Source organism: Salmo salar, chromosome ssa15, assembly GCF_905237065.1.
Source record: "Salmo salar chromosome ssa15, Ssal_v3.1, whole genome shotgun sequence".
Taxonomy (NCBI): domain Eukaryota; kingdom Metazoa; phylum Chordata; class Actinopteri; order Salmoniformes; family Salmonidae; genus Salmo; species Salmo salar.
Window position 1 is genome coordinate 14,004,579 of NC_059456.1, and position 26,487 is coordinate 14,031,065.

At 47.3% G+C, this 26,487-nt stretch overlaps 1 protein-coding gene across 3 annotated transcripts in view; it reads left to right on the forward strand.

Moving 5' to 3' along the window:
- The window catches only part of selenoi (selenoprotein I), a 96,291-nt gene that overhangs the window by 12,808 nt on the left and 56,996 nt on the right, over positions 1 to 26,487 (forward strand). For 2 of the 3 annotated variants that reach the window (XM_045695485.1, XM_045695483.1), the window contains exons 3-5: positions 5,080 to 5,188; positions 6,469 to 6,543; positions 11,547 to 11,809. In XM_045695485.1, coding sequence (XP_045551441.1) covers positions 5,080 to 5,188; positions 6,469 to 6,543; positions 11,547 to 11,809 — 447 coding nt within the window. The remainder of the gene's footprint in view (positions 1 to 5,079; positions 5,189 to 6,468; positions 6,544 to 11,546; positions 11,810 to 26,487) is intronic. The other variant, XM_045695484.1, reaches the window with a different exon arrangement.

Consider the following 26,487-nt stretch of genomic DNA (forward strand, 5'->3'; position numbering starts at 1 on the left):
ACAATATTAGCCTGTCACTTGTGAATGATGCCCAGCATAAGAAAGAATGAACACACCTCATGTAGCCTAGCCTGTAGGCCTATATGTTTTAATAAGGTTTGTATCACAACTAAAGTGGCCAAATAACTTCTTAAAATGAAGCACATTAATCCTCTTTAGAAGGTGTGTAGAGCCTAACTGCATACATAAGCAGTGTGTGAGTTTCAAGTTTGGGGAGAGATAATTTTCACCATAAAAATTCACCTTTATAATAAAAGCATTAAATGCATAATTGCATTTGCGGTCACTTTGATAATGGTGTTGGGGTTAGGCGTGGGGGTTAGGCGTGGGGGTTAGTGTCGGGGGTTAGGGTTGGGCTGTTTTCCACTAATAGAACATTTGCGCTTAAAACCTTCTACCATCTACAGACTTCTACATACTGCCATGTGCATATAGCCTACTGCCATGTGTACAAAGCCTACTGCCATGTGCGCATTGCTGCGCTTATAATGTGAAGAATTAGCCTAATAGTTTATCAACATTTTAAGCAAAACGTTCTGATTGCGTCAGCCACATTGCATAAAAACATGTTTTTTTGATGCTAGTAGTTGTATTAATTTGGGATCTATTGCATCCCACAACTGTCCCAGAATATGCCATCATGACACGCAGGTTAAAATATAAAAACAATCTCTGAACCAATTACATTAATTTAGGGACTGGTCGAAAAGCATTAAACCTTTATGGCAATTTAGCTGCACTTGCTAGCTAATTTATCCTATTTAGCTAGCTTACTGTTGCTAGCTAATTTGTCCTGGCATATAAACATTGAGTTGTTATTTTACCTGAAATACACAAGGTCCTCTACTCTGACAACTAATCCACACATAAAACAGTCACCCGAATTGTTTCTAGTCATCTCTCCTCCTTCCAGGCCTTTTCATCTCTTGACTTTATATTGCGATTGGCAACTTTCATAAATTAGGTGCATTACCGCCACTGACCTCGTTCGTCTTTGTCACCCACGTAGGTATAACCAATGAGGAGATGGCACGTACCTGCTTCTATAAACCAATGAGGAGATGGGAGAGGCAGGACTTGCAGCGCTATCTGCTTCAGAAATAGAACTGACTTCTATTTTAGCCCTTGGCATCGCAGACGCTCATTGGCGAGCAGTGTGGGTGCAATAATTGAATAATATAGATTTCTAAATTTATTTTGCAGCGCTCACAACGCGAGCGGTGTAGTCAGTCTGTTAGGCCTACTCATCTTGTTGGCTGACGAAAAAATAGCTTCAATATGCACCTCAGAATTGGATAAGGACATGTTGCGTTGTGTCCCCAATGTGTCTGTTTTAACTTGTAGTCTGAGAAAGACCCGATCACAACGCAGCTCTCTCAGGGAGAAGGGCATGTTACGGCCGCCGTGAAATTCGAGGCATTATCAAGTGCTTGTCAATTTGTGAATGAGAGACTGATGTAGTGTGTACAAGCTGCACAAATAACAAAGCAGAGCTCATGCCTTTTCAAGTGACTTTTTTTCAAATCATCATTAGTCTCATGCATCATTTGGAGAAATATTTATATTTTATTCAGCTTTGTTCAATTGTGTTCTTCATACTATAAAATAATGCCTTGGAATTCTGAGCAAATCTTGTCTGCTAAATGAACTAGTGTAGCCCACAGCCATATGGCACAGCCACATCAGGACCTGCTAAATGAACTAGTGTAGCCCATAGCCACATCAGGACCTGCTAAATGAACTAGTGTAGCCCACAGCCACATCAGGACCTGCTAAATGAACTAGTGTAGCCCACAGCCACATCAGGACCTGCTAAATGAACTAGTGTAGCCCACAGCCACATCAGGACCTGCTAAATGAACTAGTGTAGCCCACAGCCACATCAGGACCTGCTAAATGAACTAGTGTAGCCCCACAGCCACATCAGGACCTGCTAAATGAACTAGTGTAGCCCCACAGCCACATCAGGACCTGCTAAATGAACTAGTGTAGCCCCACAGCCACATCAGGACCTGCTAAATGAACTAGTGTAGCCCCACAGCCACATCAGGACCTGCTAAATGAACTAGTGTAGCCCCACAGCCACATCAGGACCTGCTAAATGAACTAGTGTAGCCCCACAGCCACATCAGGACCTGCTAAATGAACTAGTGTAGCCCCACAGCCACATCAGGACCTGCTAAATGAACTAGTGTAGCCCCACAGCCACATCAGGACCTGCTAAATGAACTAGTGTAGCCCCACAGCCACATCAGGACCTGCTAAATGAACTAGTGTAGCCCCACAGCCACATCAGGACCTGCTAAATGAACTAGTGTAGCCCCACAGCCACATCAGGACCTGCTAAATGAACTAGTGTAGCCCACAGCCACATCAGGACCTGCTAAATGAACTAGTGTAGCCCACAGCCACATCAGGACCTGCTAAATGAACTAGTGTAGCCCACAGCCACATCAGGACCTGCTAAATGAACTAGTGTAGCCCCACAGCCACATCAGGACCTGCTAAATGAACTAGTGTAGCCCCACAGCCACATCAGGACCTGCTAAATGAACTAGTGTAGCCCCACAGCCACATCAGGACCTGCTAAATGAACTAGTGTAGCCCCACAGCCACATCAGGACCTGCTAAATGAACTAGTGTAGCCCCACAGCCACATCAGGACCTGCTAAATGAACTAGTGTAGCCCCACAGCCACATCAGGACCTGCTAAATGAACTAGTGTAGCCCCACAGCCACATCAGGACCTGCTAAATGAACTAGTGTAGCCCCACAGCCACATCAGGACCTGCTAAATGAACTAGTGTAGCCCCACAGCCACATCAGGACCTGCTAAATGAACTAGTGTAGCCCCACAGCCACATCAGGACCTGCTAAATGAACTAGTGTAGCCCCACAGCCACATCAGGACCTGCTAAATGAACTAGTGTAGCCCCACAGCCACATCAGGACCTGCTAAATGAACTAGTGTAGCCCCACAGCCACATCAGGACCTGCTAAATGAACTAGTGTAGCCCCACAGCCACATCAGGACCTGCTAAATGAACTAGTGTAGCCCCACAGCCACATCAGGACCTGTTAAATGAACTAGTGTAGCCCCACAGCCACATCAGGACCTGCTAAATGAACTAGTGTAGCCCCACAGCCACATCAGGACCTGCTAAATGAACTAGTGTAGCCCCACAGCCACATCAGGACCTGCTAAATGAACTAGTGTAGCCCCACAGCCATTTGGCATAGCCAGATTAGGACCTGGTAAATGAACTAGTGTAGCCCCACAGCCACATCAGGACCTGCTAAATGAACTAGTGTAGGCCACAGCCATTTGGCATAGCCAGATTAGGACCTGGTAAATGAACTAGTGTAGCCCCACAGCCATTTGGCATAGCCAGATTAGGACCTGGTAAATGAACTAGTGTAGCCCCACAGCCACATCAGGACCTGCTAAATGAACTAGTGTAGCCCCACAGCCACATCAGGACCTGCTAAATGAACTAGTGTAGCCCCACAGCCACATCAGGACTTGCTAAATGAACTAGTGTAGCCCCACAGCCACATCAGGACCTGCTAAATTAACTAGTGTAGCCCACAGCCACATCAGGACCTGCTAAATGAACTAGTGTAGCCCACAGCCATATGACACAGCCACATCAGGACCTGCTAAATGAACTAGTGTCGCCCACAGCCACATCAGGACCTGCTAAATGAACTAGTGTAGCCCCACAGCCACATCAGGACCTGCTAAATGAACTAGTGTAGCCCCACAGCCACATCAGGACCTGCTAAATGAACTAGTGTAGCCCACAGCCACATCAGGACCTGCTAAATGAACTAGTGTAGCCCCACAGCCACATCAGGACCTGCTAAATGAACTAGTGTAGCCCCACAGCCACATCAGGACCTGCTAAATGAACTAGTGTAGCCCCACAGCCACATCAGGACCTGCTAAATGAACTAGTGTAGCCCCACAGCCACATCAGGACCTGCTAAATGAACTAGTGTAGCCCCACAGCCACATCAGGACCTGCTAAATGAACTAGTGTAGCCCCACAGCCACATCAGGACCTGCTAAATGAACTAGTGTAGCCCCACAGCCACATCAGGACCTGCTAAATGAACTAGTGTAGCCCCACAGCCACATCAGGACCTGCTAAATTAACTAGTGTAGCCCACAGCCACATCAGGACCTACTAAATTAACTAGTGTAGCCCACAGCCATATGGAATAGACAGATCAGGACCTAACATCAGGACAACTCAGAGTATGCTATTCTGTTCTCCTGAAATAGACTACGTTTTCTTCATATCATGTTTCTTTAGACCTGACTAAAATAAATAATGGATTTACTGTGAAGGTGTAGGCTATATTACATGCATTTACTGTGAAGGTGTAGGCTATATTACATGGATGAATTAGACTTTTTTTAAATGGCTTGTTGTCTATGTGTGGAAGCCAGGAGATGCTAAACGTGTTTGTTAATTAAGGGTCAATTACCGTGAGACCGACAGTTATTTGCTTGACTGTCACCGGCTATCTAAATGTCGTGACCACCACAGCCCGCAGGCCTGGGAGAGTGTCTCGCTGGTCTGGGCGGAGTGTCTATTGATCTGTTGGGGCTGCGGTTGAGGGCGATGTCCTTTAGCGTCCTGGCGAAGGTGGGCAATGCTGCCTTGTATAGGTGGACCTGGTCATAGAGGCTGTTCAAGTCCAGGCTGGAGTGGTGAGCCAGGAAAACATTTGGTTTTGAGGCACAGTCACAGGAAATACTTGCGTTTACCCGCTGTAATGTTGCAGGGTGGAAGTCTTTTCGTGGTAGCAGGGTGGAGATAACCACTTGTGCATTGGGGAAAGTAGAAGAAGCTTTTTCAATCACTCCCTTCAGTGCTGTGGCCACCCTTTCCTGCTGTGTTCTCAGGTCGTTTGTGCCTGTGTGTGTCCAAACACTAGGACAAGTGTTTGGACACCAGAGTTTCAGTTTCTCCATCCTTCTTCTCTCTCTCTCCTCTCTCTTCTCTCTCTCTCTCTCTCTTTTCTCTCTCTCTTTCTCTTTCTCTTTCTCTTTCTCTTCTCTCTCTCCAGGTGATGCCCAGATGGCTAGCTCCTAACCTGATCACCTTCACTGGCTTCATGTTCCTGGTCTTCAACTTCCTCATGCTGTCCTTCTACGACTACCACTTCGATGCATCCGGTACGCTGCCCGCCCGCCGTGTGTGTGTGGTGCAGGGGTGTGTGTGGTGTGTGTTTGTGTAAGGTAAAGTCCACTGCTCACTGGAACATGTTTCCTTCATGACCAAAGGGTCATAACACAGTACCTACACCACACACACACACACACCTGCACCACACACACACAAATGACTCATGAAAGGACTAGTTGATGCAACAATGGACTTAGACTTATACACTATATATACATACACACACACACAAGTATGTGGACAACCCTTCAAATTAATGGATTCAGCTATTTCAGCCACACCCGGTGTATAAAATAGAGCACAATGCCATGCAATCTCCATAGACAAACACTGGCAGTAGAATGGCCTTACTGAAGAGCTCAGTGACTTTCAATGTGGCACCGTCATAGGTTGACACCTTTCCAACAAGTCAGTTCGCCCAATTTGCTGCCCCTTAGTTCCAGTCAACTGTAAGTGCTGTTATTGTGAAGTGGAGCAACAACAGCTCAGCCGTGAAGTGGTAGGCCACACAAGCTCACAGAACGGGACCCGTCGAGTGCTGAAGTACCTAGCTTGTAAAAATCTTCTGTCTTCGGTTGCAACGCTCACTACCGAGTTCCGAACTGCCTCTGGAAGCAACGTCAGCACAAGAACTGTTCGTTGGGAGCTTCATGAAATGGGTTTCCATGGCCTTGCAGCTGCACACAAGCCTAACATTACCATGTGCAATGCAAGGCGTCGGCTGGAGGGGAGTAAAGCTCCCCGCCATTGGACTCTGGAGTGGTGGAAACCCGTTCTCTAGAGAAGGAATAATGGTCTGGAGCTGTTTTTCATGGTTCGGGTTTGGCCCCTTAGTTCCACTGAAGGGAAATCTTAACGCTACAACATAGTGACATTCTAGATGATTCTGTGCTTCTAACTTTCTAGCAACAGTTTTGGGGAAGGCCCTTTCCTGTTTCAGTATGATCGAACACCGTTGGGATGAATTGGAACGCTGACTGCGAGCCAAACCTAATCGCCCAACATCAGTGCCCAACCTCACTAAAGCTCTTGTAGCTGAATGGAAGAAAGTCCCTGCAGCAATGTCCCAACATCTAGTGAAAAGCCTTCCCAGAAGAGTGGAGGCTGTTATAGCAGCAAAGGGGGGACCAACTCCATATTAATGCCCATGATTTAGTAATGAGATGTTCTACGAGCAGGTGTCCACATACCTTTGGTCATGCAATGTATGTAGACTTCTTTTTGCTCAAAGTAACTGATTTCTGTGTGTGTGTGTGTGTATGTGTGTTAGCTGAAGGATACAGTCATGTGCCAAGCTGGGTTTGGGTCGCTGCAGGACTTTTCAACTTCCTGGCGTATACACTGGGTGAGTACTGCTGTGTGTGTACGCTAGGTAAGTTGTCTCATTGGCGTCACATGAAAAAACTGTAACGAACGTGTAATTGAGTTTTCTATATGACACCTGTTTTTCATTATTATCCAACAATTCACTAGTTCATGGATTTCATCGAGGCAAATTAGATTTTTCAAGTGTTCTTTATCTTATCGAGCATTCAGGAAGTACTCACAGCCCTGGACTTTTTCCACATTTTGTTGTGTTACAGCCTGAATTTAAAATGGACTAAATTGAGATTTGTTTGTCACTGGCCTACACACAATACTCCATGATGTCAAAGTGACACAGTTTTTTTTATTTTTCCCCCCTCAAAATAATAGAAATTAACAAGCTGAAATGTCTTGAGTCAATAAGTATTCAACCACTTTGTTATGGCAAGCCTAAACAAGTTCAGGAGTAAAAATGTGCTTAACAAGTCACATAATACGTTGCATGGACTCACTCTGTGTGCAATAATAGTGTTTAACATGATGTTTGAGTAACTACCTCATCTCTGTACCCCACACATACAACTATCTGTAAGGTCCCTCAGTCGAGCAGTGAATTTCAAACACAGATTCAACCACAAAGACCAGGGAGGTTTTCCAATGCCTCACAAAGAGCACCTATTGGTAGATGGGTAAAAATAATTAAAAAAAGACATTGAATATCCCTTTGAGCATGGTGAAGTTACTAATTACTCTTTGGATGGTGAATCAATACACCCAGTCACTACAAAGATACAGGCGTCCTTCCTAACTCAGTAGCTGGAGAGGAAGGAAACCACACAGGAATTTCACTTTGAGGCCAATGGTGACTTTTTAAATTGGAACTGACAGTGTTTTAACTACTTTGCAGATATGAAACAGACAATCACAATATCAGTCAAAAATATAAAATTCCCAGTTTTATGCTACAAAACCAACTTTATAAGAGGTTTTAAAAATGGGTTCTATGTGACTCAACGTTCCATGACGTACAGTAAGACGTTGGCAGAATAGATGGATGCAGTTAAACACATGATTCATATAGTTCACAATAAATTTCTTGGTAGTCCAAATAGCAGGTTGTAAATCCCAGCTGGCCTGGAACATCGTCTGCTGCCTCCAATCAAAATGCACTGTTTCACTTCCAATGACTCAATATTCTGGACAAAAACGGACGACTGTAACTAAGGCTGGGAACGTCAATACAATCTATATACAATCGAACTAGCAAGAGCAATGATCACAAGTCAGTCATAACGTGGCTAATAGGCTAGCGTATCTATTTATGTAGGTCTTTATTGAGCTAAAACGCTAGCTAGCTGCTGGGAGGATGGCATGACATTGGAGGAGTGGGTGAGTAACCAACTTTTCCTCTCATATTGTTTTTTTGTGGCTGCAGCTAGAAATGCAGGTGTCATTTAGTTAGCTAGGCAAGAAATGTGAATAACTTTGCTAGCTAGCTGTGCTAAACTTGAACGGCTGTTATCCACAGTCAGCATATCTCATAGATGTCAATCAAATGTATTTGGCATCGATCAAATGGGTGATTTGAGGCAGGCAAGTTCCCATTCAGTTGTCAAAACGTGGGTTGGGACAGAAGCATGCAGGGTAGCCTAGTGGTTAGAGGCAGGCAGCCTAGTGGTTAGAGGCAGGCAGGCAGCCTAGTGGTTAGAGGCAGGCAGGCAGCCTAGTGGTTAGAGGCAGGCAGGCAGCCTAGTGGTTAGAGGCAGGCAGGCAGCCTAGTGGTTAGAGGCAGGCAGGCAGCCTAGTGGTTAGAGGCAGGCAGGCAGCCTAGTGGTTAGAGGCAGGCAGGCAGCCTAGTGGTTAGAGGCAGGCAGGCAGCCTAGTGGTTAGAGGCAGGCAGGCAGCCTAGTGGTTAGAGGCAGGCAGGCAGCCTAGTGGTTAGAGGCAGGCAGGCAGCCTAGTGGTTAGAGGCAGGCAGGTAGCCTAGTGGTTAGAGCGTTGGGCCAGTAACCGAAAGGTTGCTAGATCAAATCCCCGAGCTGACAAGGTACAAATCTGTCGTTCTGCCCCTGAACAAGGCAGTTAACCCACTGTTCCTAGGCCGTCATTGTAAATAAGAATTTGTTCTTAACTGACTTGCCAAGTTAAATAAAGGTTAGATAAATAAATATGCATGCAGGCTACTCTTCCCCATCGTTTATCAGTGCAACTTGCTGAAAAGGTTTCAGCCTGTTTATCTAATGTTCCTTCGTTACATTTTAGCTCATTTTGCTCTGGCAAGCATTAGTTGTTGATATTATGGATGTGCATAACTGAGGGAGAAAGAGTCTACCTTTTCATGGTTGTTGATGTGTATAACTGAGGGAGAGAGAGCCTACCTTTTCATGGTTGTTGATGTGTATAACTGAGGGAGAGAGAGCCTACCTTTTCATGGTTGTTGATGTGTATAACTGAGGGAGAGAGAGAGCCTGCCTTTTCATGGTTGTTGATGTGTATAACTGAGGGAGAGAGAGCCTACCTTTTCATGGTTGTTGATGTGTATAACTGAGGGAGGGAGAGAGAGAGCCTACCTTTTCATGGTTGTTGATGTATATAACTGAGGGAGAGAGAGAGTCTACATTTTCATGGTTGTTGATGTGTATAACTGAGGGAGAGAGAGAGTCTACCTTTTCATGGTTGTTGATGTGTATAACTGAGGGAGAGAGAGAGTCTACCTTTTCATCGTTGTTTGATATGTATAACTGAGGGAGAGAGAGAGTCTACCTTTTCATGGTTGTTGATGTGTATAACTGAGGGAGAGAGAGAGTCTACCTTTTGATGGTTGTTGATGTGTATAACTGAGGGAGAGAGAGAGTCTACCTTTTCATCGTTGTTTGATATGTATAACTGAGGGAGCGAGAGAGTCTACCTTTTCATGGTTGTTGATGTGTATAACTGAGGGAGAGAGAGAGTCTACCTTTTCATCGTTGTTTGATATGTATAACTGAGGGAGAGAGAGAGTCTACCTTTTCATGGTTGTTGATGTGTATAACTGAGGGAGAGAGAGAGTCTACCTTTTGATGGTTGTTGATGTGTATAACTGAGGGAGAGAGAGAGTCTTCCTTTTCATGGTTATTGATGTGTATAACTGAGGGAGAGAGAGAGTCTACCTTTTCATGGTTGTTGATGTGTATAACTGAGGGAGGGAGAGAGCCTACCTTTTCATGGTTGTTGATGTGTATAACTGAGGGAGGGAGAGAGCCTACCTTTTCATGGTTGTTGATGTGTATAACTGAGGGAGGGAGAGAGCCTACCTTTTCATGGTTGTTGATGTGTATAACTGAGGGAGAGAGACCTACCTTTTCATGGTTGTTGATGTGTATAACTGAGGGAGGGGGAGAGAGAGCCTACCTTTTCATGGTTGTTGATGTGTATAACTGAGGGAGAAAGACCTACCTTTTCATGTTTGTTGATGTGTATAACTGAGGGAGGGAGAGAGAGCCTACCTTTTCATGGTTGTTGATGTGTATAACTGAGGGAGGGAGAGAGAGAGTCTACCTTTTCATGGTTGTTGATGTGTATAACTGAGGGAGAGAGAGTCTACCTTTTAATGGTTATTGATGTGTATAACTGAGGGAGAGAGAGAGAGTCTACCTTTTAATGGTTATTGATGTGTATAACTGAGGGAGAGAGAGAGAGTCTACCTTTTTCATGGTTGTTTGATCAGTAGGACTAAGTTCTCAAATGTTTACTTGATCACCAGCAGTATGTGGACACCCCTTGAAATGAGTGGATTTGGCTATTTCAGCCACACCCGTTGCTGAGAAGTGCATAATCAATGCTTGGAGTTTGTCAGAATTTGTGAGTTTTTGTTTGTCCACCCGCCTCTTGAGGATTGACCACTAGTTCTCAATGGGATTAAGGCGTGGGGAGTTTCCTGGCCATGGACCCAAAATATTGATATTTTGTTCTTCGAGCCACTTAGTTATCACTTTTGCCTTATGGCTCCATCATGCTGGAAAAGGCATTGTTCATCACCAAACTGTTCCTGGATGGTTGGGAGAAGTTGCTCTCGGAGGATGTGTTGGTACCATTCTTTATTCATTGCTGTGTTTTTAGGCAAAATTGTGAGTGAACCCACTCCCTTGGCTGAGAAGCACATGACAGACTTTCTTGGGCGCCCTGAAGCCTTCTTCACAACAATTGAACCGCTCTCCTTGAAGTTCTTGATGATCCGATAAATGGTTGATTTAGGTGCAATCGTACTGGCAGCAATATCCTTGCTCGTGAAGCCCTTTTTGTGCAAAGCAATGATGACGGCACGTGTTTCCTTGCAGTTAACAATGATTCCCAGCACCACCCTCCTTTTGAAGCTTCCAGTCTGTTATTCGAACTCAATCAGCATGACAGAGTGATCTCCAGCCTTGTCCTCGTCAACAGTCACACCTGTGTTAATGAGAGAATCACTGACATGTCAGCTGGTCCTTTTGTGGCAGGGCTGAAATGCAGTGGAAATGTTTTTTTGGGGATTCAGTTCATTTGCATGGCGAAGAGGGACTTTGCAATTTATTGCAATTCATCTGATCACTCTTCATAACATTCTGGAGTATATGCAAACTGACATCATACAAACTGAGGCAGCAGACTTTGTGAAAATTAATATTTGTGTCTTTCTCAAAAATGTTGGCTATGACTGTACACTCTGATGTTCTGTGGTGGTCGCTGCAGCAGGGAGGAGAGCAAGACAGCGGGTGCTAGTCAGTCACTCACTGTCATTTTTTTAACATGGCGCAGCAAATGTGATCCCGGCAAAATTAAATCAATTGTGGTCGCACTCCCTCTAGTCATTTGTGTGTTTTTTATAATTATTTCATCAAATAGTGCTTAAAGCATCAGACCAGCTCAGTGAATATAGTTGATTTAATTAAAACACATAGGATGTCTATATAGGAGACGGCCCTACTGCGGTGTCCATTAATTGTCCAAACTCTGTCTGTCTCTCTCTGTGTCTCAATCTCTCTCCTCTCTCTCTCTCTTCTCACTCTCTGTCTCTCTCCGTGACAGACGGTGTGGATGGTAAGCAGGCGAGGCGTACCAACTCCTCCACGCCACTGGGGGAGCTGTTTGACCACGGCCTGGACAGCTGGGCCTGTGTGTTCTTCGTGGCCACCGTCTACTCCATATTTGGGCGTGGCCCAAGCGGTGTGGGCGTGGCCACGTTGTACTACATCCTGTGGGTGGTCCTATTCTCATTCATCCTGTCTCACTGGGAGAAATACAACACAGGAATCCTCTTCCTGCCCTGGGGCTATGACATCAGCCAAGTGGTGAGTAGGAGACACTGTACCTCATCCTTCTGGCTTCTCTCAATTCAATTCAAGGGGCTTTATTGGCAGGGGAAACATATGTTAACATTGCCGAATCAAGTGAAGTAGATAATAAACAAAAGTGAAATGAACAATAAAAATGAACAGTAAACAGTCTGGTTAAGGGGGTGTTGTTGTCTGGATAAGGGGGTGTTGTTGTGTTGTCTGGGTCTGGTTAAGGGGGTGTTGTTGTGCTGGACTGTTGTCTGGGTCTGGTTGAGGGGGGTGTTGTTGTGTTGTCTGGTTGAGGGGGTGTTGTTGTGCTGGACTGTTGGCTCGTCTGGGGGGGGTTATATAATGAAGAGGTCTGGGGGTTATACACTGCTCAAAAAAATAAAGGGAACACTTAAACAACGCAATGTAACTTCAAGTCAATCACACTTCTGTGAAATCAAACTGTCCACTTAGGAAGCAACACTGATTGACAATACATTTCACATGCTGTTGTGCAAATGGAATAGACAACAGGTGGAAATTATAGGCAATTAGCAAGACACCCCCAATAAAGGAGTGGTTCTGCAGGTGGGGACCACAGACCACTTCTCAGTTCCTATGCTTCCTGGCTGATGTTTTGGTCACTTTTGAATGCTGGCGGTGCTTTCACTCTAGTGGTAGCATGAGACGGAGTCTACAACCCACACAAGTGGCTCAGGTAGTGCAGCTCATCCAGGATGGCACATCAATGCGAGCTGTGGCAAGAAGGTTTGCTGTGTCTGTCAGCGTAGTGTCCAGAGCATGGAGGCGCTACCAGGAGACAGGCCAGTACATCAGGAGACGTGGAGGAGGCCGTAGGAGGGCAACAACCCAGCAGCAGGACCGCTACCTCCGCCTTTGTGCAAGGAGGAGCAGGAGAAGCACTGCCAGAGCCCTGCAAAATGACCTCCAGCAGGCCACAAATGTGCATGTGTCTGCTCAAACGGTCAGAAACAGACTCCACGAGGGTGGTATGAGGGCCCGACGTCCACAGGTGGGGGTTGTGCTTACAGCCCAACACCGTGCAGGACGTTTGGCATTTGCCAGAGAACACCAAGATTGGCAAATTCGCCACTGGCGCCCTGTGCTCTTCACAGATGAAAGCAGGTTCACACTGAGCACGTGACAGACGTGACAGAGTCTGGAGACGCCGTGGAGAACGTTCTGCTGCCTGCAACATCCTCCAGCATGACCGGTTTGGCGGTGGGTCAGTCATGGTGTGGGGTGGCATTTCTTTGGGAGGCCGCACAGCCCTCCATGTGCTCGCCAGAGGTAGCCTGACTGCCATTAGGTACCGAGATGAGATCCTCAGACCCATTGTGAGACCATATGCTGGTGCGGTGGCCCTGGGTTCCTCCTAATGCAAGACAATGCTAGACCTCATGTGGCTGGAGTGTGTCAGCAGTTTCTGCAAGAGGAAGGCATTGATGCTATGGACTGGCCCGCCCGTTCCCCAGACCTGAATCCAATTGAGCACATCTGGGACATCATGTCTCGCTCCATCCACCAACGCCACGTTGCACCACAGACTGTCCAGGAGTTGGCGGATGCTTTTGTCCAGGTCTGGGAGGAGATCCCTCAGGAGACCATTCGCCACCTCATCAGGAGCATGCCCAGGCGTTGTAGGGAGGTCATACAGGCACGTGGAGGCCACACACACTACTGAGCCTAATTTTGACTTGTTTTAAGGACATTACATCAAAGTTGGATCAGCCTGTGGTGTGGTTTTCCACTTTAATATTGAGTGTGACTCCAAATCCAGACCTCCATGGGTTGATAAATTGGATTTCCATTGATTATTTTTGTCATTTTGTTGTCAGCACATTCAACTATGTAAAGAAAAAAGTATTTAATAAGATTATTTCTTTCATTCAGATCTAGGATGTGATGTGTTTAAGTGTTCCCTTTATTTTTTTGAGCATTATATAATGAAGAGGTCTGTGGGGTTATATAATGAAGAGGTCTGTGGGGTTATATAATGAAGAGGTCTGTGGGGTTATATAATGAAGAGGTCTGTGGGGTTATATAATGAAGAGGTCTGTGGGGTTATATAATGAAGAGGTCTGTGGGGTTATATAATGAAGAGGTCTGTGGGGTTATATAATGAAGAGGTCTGTGGGGTTATATAATGAAGAGGTCTGGGGGGTTATATAATGAAGAGGTCTGGGGGGTTATATAATGAAGAGGTCTGGGGGGTTATATAATGAAGAGGTCTGGGGGTTATATCTGGGGGGGTTATATAATGAAGAGGTCTGTGGGGGTATATAATGAAGAGGTCTGTGGGGTTATATAATGAAGAGGTCTGTGGGGTTATATAATGAAGAGGTCTGTGGCGGGTTATATAATGAAGAGGTCTGTGGCGGGTTATATAATGAAGAGGCCGGTGGGGTTATATAATGAAGAGGCCTGTGGGGTTATATAATGAAGAGGCCTGTGGGGTTATATAATGAAGAGGTCTGTGGCGGGTTATATAATGAAGAGGTCTGTGGCGGGTTATATAATGAAGAGGTCTGTGGCGGGTTATATAATGAAGAGGTCTGTGGCGGCTTATATAATGAAGAGGTCTGTGGCGGCTTATATAATGAAGAGGTCTGTGGCGGCTTATATAATGAAGAGGTCTGTGGGGCGGCTTATATAATGAAGAGGTCTGTGGGGCGGCTTATATAATGAAGAGGTCTGTGGGGCGTTATATAATGAAGAGGTCTGTGGGGCGTTATATAATGAAGAGGTCTGGTCTGACCCGCTCGCGGTGGGGGGTGTCTTTCTCAAGGGAGTGCTTCTCCTGCTGAGCTAATTCTTTGATTAGGTGAAAGTCCAGCTGAAACTGTTTGGGGGGTTGCCCTGTACCAATACTGTTCTAGACTTATATTAGCTGACAGAGTCCTCGTTGTCTACTATCCTGAGTTTCCACTCCTCGTTAACACCACTTCTCTTAACAGAGGGGTAGTGTGTTAATATAGCACTGTGCCAGGGGATGGTCTGGTTAATATAGGACTGTGTCATGCCAGGGGATGGTCTGGTTAATATAGCACTGTGCCATGCCAGGGGATGGTCTGGTTAATATAGCACTGTGCCATGCCAGGGGATGGTCTGGTTAATATAGCACTGTGCCAGGGGATGGTCTGGTTAATATAACACTGTGCCAGGGGATGGTCTGGTTAATATAACACTGTGCCAGGGGATGATCTGGTTAATATAGCATTGTGCCATGCCTGGGGATGGTCTGGTTCATATAGCACTGTGCCATGCCAGGGGATGGTCTGGTTAATATAGCACTGTGCCATGCCAGGGGATGGTCTGGTTAATATAGCACTGTGCCATGCCAGGGGATGTTCTGGTTAATATAGCACTGTGCCATGCCAGGGGATGGTCTGGTTAATATAGCACTGTGCCATGCCAGGGGATGGTCTGGTTAATATAGCACTGTGCCATGCCAGGGGATGGTCTGGTTAATATAGCACTGTGCCATGCCAGGGGATGGTCTGGTTAATATAGCACTGTGTCATGCCAGGGGATGGTCTGGTTAATATACCGCTGTGCCAGGGGATGGTCTGGTTAATATAGCACTGTGCCATGGGATGGTCTGGTTAATATAGCACTGTGCCAGGGGATGGTCTGGTTAATATAACACTGTGCCATGCCAGGGGATGGTCTGGTTAATATAGCACTGTCATGCCAGGGGATGGTCTGGTTAATATAGCACTGTGCCATGCCAGGGGATGGTCTGGTTAATATAGCACTGTGCCATGCCAGGGGATGGTCTGGTTAATATAGCACTGTGTCATGCCAGGGGATGGTCTGGTTAATATAGCACTGTGCCATGCCAGGGGATGGTCTGGTTAATATAGCACTGTGCCATGCCAGGGGATGGTCTGGTTAATATAGCACTGTGCCATGCCAGGGGATGGTCTGGTTAATATAGCACTGTGCCAGGGGATGGTCTGGTTAATATAGCGCTGTGCCAGGGGATGGTCTGGTTAATATAGCACTGTGCCAGGGGATGGTCTGGTTAATATAGCACTGTGCCAGGGAATGTTCTGGTTAATATAGCACTGTGGTATGCCAGGGGATGGTCAGGTTAATATAGCACTGTGCCATGCCAGGGGATGGTCAGGTTAATATAGCACTGTGCCATGCCAGGGGATGGTCTGGTTAATATAGCACTGTGCCATGCCAGGGGATGGTCTGGTTAATATAGCACTGTGCCATGCCAGGGGATGGTCTGGTTAATATAGCACTGTGCCATGCCAGGGGATGGTCTGGTTAATATAGCACTGTGCCATGGGATGGTCTGGTTAATATAGCACTGTGCCAGGGGATGGTCTGGTTAATATAGCACTGTGCCATGCCAGGGGATGGTCTGGTTAATATAGCACTGTCATGCCAGGGGATGGTCTGGTTAATATAGCACTGTGCCATGCCAGGGGATGGTCTGGTTAATATAGCACTGTGCCATGCCAGGGGATGGTCTGGTTAATATAGCACTGTGCCAGTGGATGGTCTGGTTAATATAGCACTGTGTCATGCCAGGGGATGGTCTGGTTAATATAGCACTGTGCCAGTGGATGGTCTGGTTAATATAGCACTGTGCCAGGGGATGGTCTGGTTAATATAGCACTGTGCCAGGGGATGGTCTGGTTAATATAGCACTGTGCCATGCCAGGGGATGGTCTGGTTAATATAGCACTGTGCCATGCCAGGGGATGGTCTGGTTAATATAGCACTGTGCCATGCCAGGGGATGGTCTGGTTAATATAGCACTGTGCCATGCCAGGGGATGGTCTGGTTAATATAGCACTGTGCCATGCCAGGGGATGGTCTGGTTAATATAGCACTGTGCCATGCCAGGGGATGGTCTGGTTAATATAGCACTGTGCCATGCCAGGGGATGGTCTGGTTAATATAGCACTGTGCCATGCCAGGGGATGGTCTGGTTAATATAGCACTGTGCCATGCCAGGGGATGGTCTGGTTAATATAGCACTGTGCCATGCCAGGGGATGGTCTGGTTAATATAGCACTGTGCCATGCCAGGGGATGGTCTGGTTAATATAGCACTGTGCCATGCCAGGGGATGGTCTGGTTAATATAGCACTGTGTCATGCCATGGGATGGTCTGGTTAATATAGCACTGTGCCATGCCAGGGGATGGTCTGGTTAATATAGCACTGTGTCATGCCATGGGATGGTCTGGTTAATATAGCACTGTGTCATGCCAGGGGATGGTCTGGTTAATATAGCACTGTGCCAGGGGATGGTCTGGTTAATATAGCACTGTGCCAGGGGATGGTCTGGTTAATATAGCACTGTGCCAGGGGATGGTCTGGTTAATATAGCACTGTGCCATGCCAGGGGATGGTCTGGTTAATATAGCACTGTGCCAGGGGATGGTCTGGTTAATATAGCACTGTGCCAGGGGATGGTCTGGTTAATATAGCACTGTGCCAGTGGATGGTCTGGTTAATATAGCACTGTGCCAGGGTATGGTCTGGTTAATATAGCACTGTGCCATGCCAGGGGATGGTCTGGTTAATATAGCACTGTGCCATGCCAGGGGATGATCTGGTTAATATAGCACTGTGCCATGCCAGGGGATGGTCTGGTTAATATAGCACTGTGCCAGTGGATGGTGTGGTTAATATAGCACTGTGCAAGTGGATGGTCTGGTTAATATAGCACTGTGTCATGCCAGGGGATGGTCTGGTTAATATAGCACTGTGTCATGCCAGGGGATGGTCTGGTTAATATAGCACTGTGTCATGCCAGGGGATGGTCTGGTTAATATAGCACTGTGCCAGGGGATGGTCTGGTTAATATAGCACTGTGCCATGCCAGGGGATGGTCTGGTTAATATAGCACTGTGTCATGCCAGGGGATGGTCTGGTTAATATAGCACTGTGCCAGTGGATGGTCTGGTTAATATAGCACTGTCATGCCAGGGGATGGTCTGGTTAATATAGCACTGTGCCAGTGGATGGTCTGGTTAATATACCACTGTGCCAGGGGATGGTCTGGTTAATATAGCACTGTGCCAGGGGATGGTCTGGTTAATATAGCACTGTGCCATGCCAGGGGATGGTCTGGTTAATATAGCACTGTGCCAGGGGATGGTCTGGTTAATATAGCACTGTGCCAGGGGATGGTCTGGTTAATATAGCACTGTGCCAGTGGATGGTCTGGTTAATATAGCACTGTGCCAGTGGATGGTCTGGTTAATATAGCACTGTGCCATGCCAGGGGATGGTCTGGTTAATATAGCACTGTGCCAGTGGATGGTCTGGTTAATATAGCACTGTGTCATGCCAGGGGATGGTCTGGTTAATATAGTACTTTGTCATGCCAGGGGATGGTCTGGTTAATATAGCACTGTGCCAGGGGATGGTCTGGTTAATATAGCACTGTGCCAGTGGATGGTCTGGTTAATATAGCACTGTGCCAGTGGATGGTCTGGTTAATATAGCACTGTGCCAGGGGATGGTCTGGTTAATATAGCACTGTGCCAGTGGATGGTCTGGTTAATATAGCACTGTGCCAGGGGATGGTCTGGTTAATATAGCACTGTGCCAGGGGATGGTCTGGTTAATATAGCACTGTGCCATGCCAGGAGATGGTCTGGTTAATATAGCACTGTGCCAGGGGATGGTCTGGTTAATATAGCACTGTGCCAGGGGATGGTCTGGTTAATATAGCACTGTGCCATGCCAGGGGATGGTCTGGTTAATATAGCACTGTGCCAGGGGATGGTCTGGTTAATATAGCACTGTGCCAGGGGATGGTCTGGTTAATATAGCACTGTGCCAGTGGATGGTCTGGTTAATATAGCACTGTGCCATGCCAGGGGATGGTCTGGTTAATATAGCACTGTGCCATGCCAGGGGATGGTCTGGTTAATATAGCACTGTGCCATGCCAGGGGATGGTCTGGTTAATATAGCACTGTGCCATGCCAGGGGATGGTCTGGTTAATATAGCACTGTGCCAGGGGATGGTCTGGTTAATATAGCACTGTCATGCCAGGGGATGGTCTGGTTAATATAGCACTGTGCCAGTGGATGGTCTGGTTAATATAGCACTGTGCCAGGGGATGGTCTGGTTAATATAGCACTGTGCCAGGGGATGGTCTGGTTAATATAGCACTGTGCCATGCCAGGGGATGGTCTGGTTAATATAGCACTGTGCCATGCCAGGGGATGGTCTGGTTAATATAGCACTGTGCCAATGGATGGTCTGGTTAATATAGGACTGTGTCATGCCATGGGATGGTCTGGTTAATATAGCACTGTGCCAGGGGATGGTCTGGTTAATATAGCACTTTGCCATGCCAGGGGATGGTCTGGTTAATATAGCACTGTGCCAGGGGATGGTCTGGTTAATATAGCACTTTGCCATGCCAGGGGATGGTCTGGTTAATATAGCACTGTGCCATGCCAGGGGATGGTCTGGTTAATATAGCACTGTGCCATGCCAGGGGATGGTCTGGTTAATATAGCACTGTGCCAGTGGATGGTCTGGTTAATATAGCACTGTGCCAGGGGATGGTCTGGTTAATATAGCACTGTGCCATGCCAGGGGATGGTCTGGTTAATATAGCACTGTGCCATGCCAGGGGATGGTCTGGTTAATATAGCACTGTGCCATGCCAGGGGATGGTCTGGTTAATATAGCACTGTGCCATGCCAGGGGATGGTCTGGTTAATATAGCACTGTGCCAGTGGATGGTCTGGTTAATATAGCACTGTGCCAGGGGATGGTCTGGTTAATATAGCACTGTGCCAGGGGATGGTCTGGTTAATATAGCACTTTGCCATGCCAGGGGATGGTCTGGTTAATATAGCACTGTGCCATGCCAGGGGATGGTCTGGTTAATATAGCACTGTGCCATGCCAGGGGATGGTCTGGTTAATATAGCACTGTGCCATGCCAGGGGATGGTCTGGTTAATATAGCACTGTGCCAGGGGATGGTCTGGTTAATATAGCACTGTGCCATGCCAGGGGATGGTCTGGTTAATATAGCACTGTGCCATGCCAGGGGATGGTCTGGTTAATATAGCACTGTGCCATGCCAGGGGATGGTCTGGTTAATATAGCACTGTGCCATGCCAGGGGATGGTCTGGTTAATATAGCACTGTGCCATGCCAGGGGATGGTCTGGTTAATATAGCACTGTGCCATGCCAGGGGATGGTCTGGTTAATATAGCACTGTGCCATGCCAGGGGATGGTCTGGTTAATATAGCACTGTGCCATGCCAGGGGATGGTCTGGTTAATATAGCACTGTGCCATGCCAGGGGATGGTCTGGTTAATATAGCACTGTGCCATGCCAGGGGATGGTCTGGTTAATATAGCACTGTGCCATGCCAGGGGATGGTCTGGTTAATATAGCACTGTGCCATGCCAGGGGATGGTCTGGTTAATATAGCACTGTGCCATGCCAGGGGATGGTCTGGTTAATATAGCACTGTGCCATGCCAGGGGATGGTCTGGTTAATATAGCACTGTGCCAGGGGATGGTCTGGTTAATATAGCACTGTGTCATGCCATGGGATGGTCTGGTTAATATAGCACTGTGTCATGCCAGGGGATGGTCTGGTTAATATAGCACTGTGTCATGCCAGGGGATGGTCTGGTTAATGTAGCACTGTGCCAGTGGATGGTCTGGTTAATATAGCACTGTCATGCCAGGGGATGGTCTGGTTAATATAGCACTGTGCCAGTGGATGGTCTGGTTAATATAGCACTGTGCCAGGGGATGGTCTGGTTAATATAGCACTGTGCCAGGGGATGGTCTGGTTAATATAGCACTGTGCCATGCCAGGGGATGGTCTGGTTAATATAGCACTGTGCCAGGGGATGGTCTGGTTAATATAGCACTGTGCCAGGGGATGGTCTGGTTAATATAGCACTGTGCCAGTGGATGGTCTGGTTAATATAGCACTGTGCCAGGGGATGGTCTGGTTAATATAGCACTGTGCCATGCCAGGGGATGGTCTGGTTAATATAGCACTGTGCCATGCCAGGGGATGATCTGGTTAATATAGCACTGTGCCATGCCAGGGGATGGTCTGGTTAATATAGCACTGTGCCAGTGGATGGTCTGGTTAATATAGCACTGTGCAAGTGGATGGTCTGGTTAATATAGCACTGTGTCATGCCAGGGGATGGTCTGGTTAATATAGCACTGTGCCAGGGGATGGTCTGGTTAATATAGCACTGTGCCATGCCAGGGGATGGTCTGGTTAATATAGCACTTTGTCATGCCAGGGGATGGTCTGGTTAATATAGCACTGTGTCATGCCAGGGGATGGTCTGGTTAATATAGCACTGTGCCAGGGGATGGTCTGGTTAATATAGCACTGTCATGCCAGGGGATGGTCTGGTTAATATAGCACTGTCATGCCAGGGGATGGTCTGGTTAATATAGCACTGTGCCAGTGGATGGTCTGGTTAATATAGCACTGTCATGCCAGGGGATGGTCTGGTTAATATAGCACTGTGTCATGCCAGGGGATGGTCTGGTTAATATAGCACTGTGTCATGCCAGGGGATGGTCTGGTTAATATAGCACTGTGCCAGTGGATGGTCTGGTTAATATAGCACTGTGCCAGTGGATGGTCTGGTTAATATAGCACTGTGCCAGTGGATGGTCTGGTTAATATAGCACTGTGCCAGGGGATGGTCTGGTTAATATAGCACTGTGCCAGGGGATGGTCTGGTTAATATAGCACTGTGCCATGCCAGGGGATGGTCTGGTTAATATAGCACTGTGCCATGCCAGGGGATGGTCTGGTTAATATAGCACTGTGTCATGCCATGGGATGGTCTGGTTAATATTGCACTGTGCCATGCCAGGGGATGGTCTGGTTAATATAGCACTGTGTCATGCCATGGGATGGTCTGGTTAATATAGCACTGTGTCATGCCAGGGGATGGTCTGGTTAATATAGCACTGTGTCATGCCAGGGGATGGTCTGGTTAATGTAGCACTGTGCCAGTGGATGGTCTGGTTAATATAGCACTGTCATGCCAGGGGATGGTCTGGTTAATATAGCACTGTGCCAGTGGATGGTCTGGTTAATATAGCACTGTGCCAGGGGATGGTCTGGTTAATATAGCACTGTCATGCCAGGGGATGGTCTGGTTAATATAGCACTGTGCCAGTGGATGGTCTGGTTAATATAGCACTGTGCCAGGGGATGGTCTGGTTAATATAGCACTGTGCCAGGGGATGGTCTGGTTAATATAGCACTGTGTCATGCCAGGGGATGGTCTGGTTAATATAGCACTGTGCCATGCCAGGGGATGGTCTGGTTAATATAGCACTGTGCCAGGGGATGGTCTGGTTAATATAGCACTGTGCCAGGGGATGGTCTGGTTAATATAGCACTGTGCCAGTGGATGGTCTGGTTAATATAGCACTGTGCCAGGGGATGGTCTGGTTAATATAGCACTGTGCCATGCCAGGGGATGATCTGGTTAATATAGCACTGTGCCATGCCAGGGGATGGTCTGGTTAATATAGCACTGTGCCAGTGGATGGTCTGGTTAATATAGCACTGTGCAAGTGGATGGTCTGGTTAATATAGCACTGTGTCATGCCATGGTATGGTCTGGTTAATATAGCACTGTGCCAGGGGATGGTCTGGTTAATATAGCACTGTGCCATGCCAGGGGATGGTCTGGTTAATATAGCACTTTGTCATGCCAGGGAATGGTCTGGTTAATATAGCACTGTGCCAGGGGATGGTCTGGTTAATATAGCACTGTCATGCCAGGGGATGGTCTGGTTAATATAGCACTGTGCCAGTGGATGGTCTGGTTAATATAGCACTGTCATGCCAGGGGATGGTCTGGTTAATATAGCACTGTGTCATGCCAGGGGATGGTCTGGTTAATATAGCACTGTGTCATGCCAGGGGGTGGTCTGGTTAATATAGCACTGTGCCAGTGGATGGTCTGGTTAATATAGCACTGTGCCAGTGGATGGTCTGGTTAATATAGCACTGTGCCAGGGGATGGTCTGGTTAATATAGCACTGTGCCAGGGGATGGTCTGGTTAATATAGCACTGTGCCATGCCAGGGGATGGTCTGGTTAATATAGCACTGTGCCATGCCAGGGGATGGTCTGGTTAATATAGCACTGTGCCAGGGGATGGTCTGGTTAATATAGCACTGTGCCAGGGGATGGTCTGGTTAATATAGCACTGTGCCAGGGGATGGTCTGGTTAATATAGCACTGTGCCATGCCAAGGGATGGTCTGGTTAATATAGCACTGTGCCAGTGGATGGTCTGGTTAATATAGGACTGTGCCATGCCATGGGATGGTCTGGTTAATATAGCACTGTGCCATGCCAGGGGATGGTCTGGTTAATATAGCACTGTGCCATGCCAGGGGATGGTCTGGTTAATATAGCACTGTGCCATGCCAGGGGATGGTCTGGTTAATATAGCACTGTGCCAATGGATGGTCTGGTTAATATAGGACTGTGTCATGCCATGGGATGGTCTGGTTAATATAGCACTGTGCCAGGGGATGGTCTGGTTAATATAGCACTTTGCCATGCCAGGGGATGGTCTGGTTAATATAGCACTGTGCCATGCCAGGGGATGGTCTGGTTAATATAGCACTGTGCCATGCCAGGGGATGGTCTGGTTAATATAGCACTGTGCCAGTGGATGGTCTGGTTAATATAGCACTGTGCCAGTGGATGGTCTGGTTAATATAGCACTGTGCCAGGGGATGGTCTGGTTAATATAGCACTGTGCCAGGGGATGGTCTGGTTAATATAGCACTGTGCCATGCCAGGGGATGGTCTGGTTAATATAGCACTGTGCCATGCCAGGGGATGGTCTGGTTAATATAGCACTGTGCCATGCCAGGGGATGGTCTGGTTAATATAGCACTGTGCCATGCCAGGGGATGGTCTGGTTAATATAGCACTGTGCCATGCCAGGGGATGGTCTGGTTAATATAGCACTGTGCCATGCCAGGGGATGGTCTGGTTAATATAGCACTGTGCCATGCCAGGGGATGGTCTGGTTAATATAGCACTGTGCCATGCCAGGGGATGGTCTGGTTAATATAGCACTGTGCCATGCCAGGGGATGGTCTGGTTAATATAGCACTGTGCCATGCCAGGGGATGGTCTGGTTAATATAGCACTGTGCCATGCCAGGGGATGGTCTGGTTAATATAGCACTGTGCCATGCCAGGGGATGGTCTGGTTAATATAGCACTGTGCCATGCCAGGGGATGGTCTGGTTAATATAGCACTGTGTCATGCCATGGGATGGTCTGGTTAATATAGCACTGTGCCATGCCAGGGGATGGTCTGGTTAATATAGCACTGTGTCATGCCATGGGATGGTCTGGTTAATATAGCACTGTGCCATGCCAGGGGATGGTCTGGTTAATATAGCACTGTGTCATGCCAGGGGATGGTCTGGTTAATATAGCACTGTGTCATGCCAGGGGATGGTCTGGTTAATGTAGCACTGTGCCAGTGGATGGTCTGGTTAATATAGCACTGTCATGCCAGGGGATGGTCTGGTTAATATAGCACTGTGCCAGGGGATGGTCTGGTTAATATATCACTGTGCCAGGGGATGGTCTGGTTAATATAGCACTGTGCCAGGGGATGGTCTGGTTAATATAGCACTGTGCCATGCCAGGGGATGGTCTGGTTAATATAGCACTGTGCCAGGGGATGGTCTGGTTAATATAGCACTGTGCCAGGGGATGGTCTGGTTAATATAGCACTGTGCCAGTGGATGGTCTGGTTAATATAGCACTGTGCCAGGGGATGGTCTGGTTAATATAGCACTGTGCCATGCCAGGGGATGGTCTGGTTAATATAGCACTGTGCCATGCCAGGGGATGATCTGGTTAATATAGCACTGTGCCATGCCAGGGGATGGTCTGGTTAATATAGCACTGTGCCAGTGGATGGTCTGGTTAATATAGCACTGTGCCAGTGGATGGTCTGGTTAATATAGCACTGTGCAAGTGGATGGTCTGGTTAATATAGCACTGTGTCATGCCAGGGGATGGTCTGGTTAATATAGCACTGTGCCAGGGGATGGTCTGGTTAATATAGCACTTTGTCATGCCAGGGGATGGTCTGGTTAATATAGCACTTTGTCATGCCAGGGGATGGTCTGGTTAATATAGCACTGTGCCAGTGGATGGTCTGGTTAATATAGCACTGTCATGCCAGGGGATGGTCTGGTTAATATAGCACTGTGCCAGTGGATGGTCTGGTTAATATAGCACTGTGCCAGGGGATGGTCTGGTTAATATAGCACTGTGCCAGGGGATGGTCTGGTTAATATAGCACTGTGCCATGCCAGGGGATGGTCTGGTTAATATAGCACTGTGCCAGGGGATGGTCTGGTTAATATAGCACTGTGCCAGGGGATGGTCTGGTTAATATAGCACTGTGCCAGTGGATGGTCTGGTTAATATAGCACTGTGCCATGCCAGGGGATGGTCTGGTTAATATAGCACTGTGCCAGTGGATGGTCTGGTTAATATAGTACTTTGTCATGCCAGGGGATGGTCTGGTTAATATAGCACTGTGCCAGGGGATGGTCTGGTTAATATAGCACTGTGCCAGTGGATGGTCTGGTTAATATAGCACTGTGCCAGTGGATGGTCTGGTTAATATAGCACTGTGCCAGGGGATGGTCTGGTTAATATAGCACTGTGCCAGTGGATGGTCTGGTTAATATAGCACTGTGCCAGGGGATGGTCTGGTTAATATAGCACTGTGCCAGGGGATGGTCTGGTTAATATAGCACTGTGCCATGCCAGGAGATGGTCTGGTTAATATAGCACTGTGCCAGGGGATGGTCTGGTTAATATAGCACTGTGCCAGGGGATGGTCTGGTTAATATAGCACTGTGCCAGGGGATGGTCTGGTTAATATAGCACTGTGCCATGCCAGGAGATGGTCTGGTTAATATAGCACTGTGCCAGGGGATGGTCTGGTTAATATAGCACTGTGCCAGGGGATGGTCTGGTTAATATAGCACTGTGCCATGCCAGGGGATGGTCTGGTTAATATAGCACTGTGCCAGGGGATGGTCTGGTTAATATAGCACTGTGCCAGGGGATGGTCTGGTTAATATAGCACTGTGCCATGCCAGGGGATGGTCTGGTTAATATAGCACTGTGCCATGCCAGGGGATGGTCTGGTTAATATAGCACTGTGCCATGCCAGGGGATGGTCTGGTTAATATAGCACTGTGCCAGGGGATGGTCTGGTTAATATAGCACTGTGCCAGGGGATGGTCTGGTTAATATAGCACTGTGCCAGTGGATGGTCTGGTTAATATAGCACTGTGCCAGGGGATGGTCTGGTTAATATAGCACTGTGCCATGCCAGGGGATGATCTGGTTAATATAGCACTGTGCCATGCCAGGGGATGGTCTGGTTAATATAGCACTGTGCCAGTGGATGGTCTGGTTAATATAGCACTGTGCAAGTGGATGGTCTGGTTAATATAGCACTGTGTCATGCCATGGTATGGTCTGGTTAATATAGCACTGTGCCAGGGGATGGTCTGGTTAATATAGCACTGTGCCAGGGGATGGTCTGGTTAATATAGCACTGTGCCATGCCAGGGGATGGTCTGGTTAATATAGCACTGTGCCAGGGGATGGTC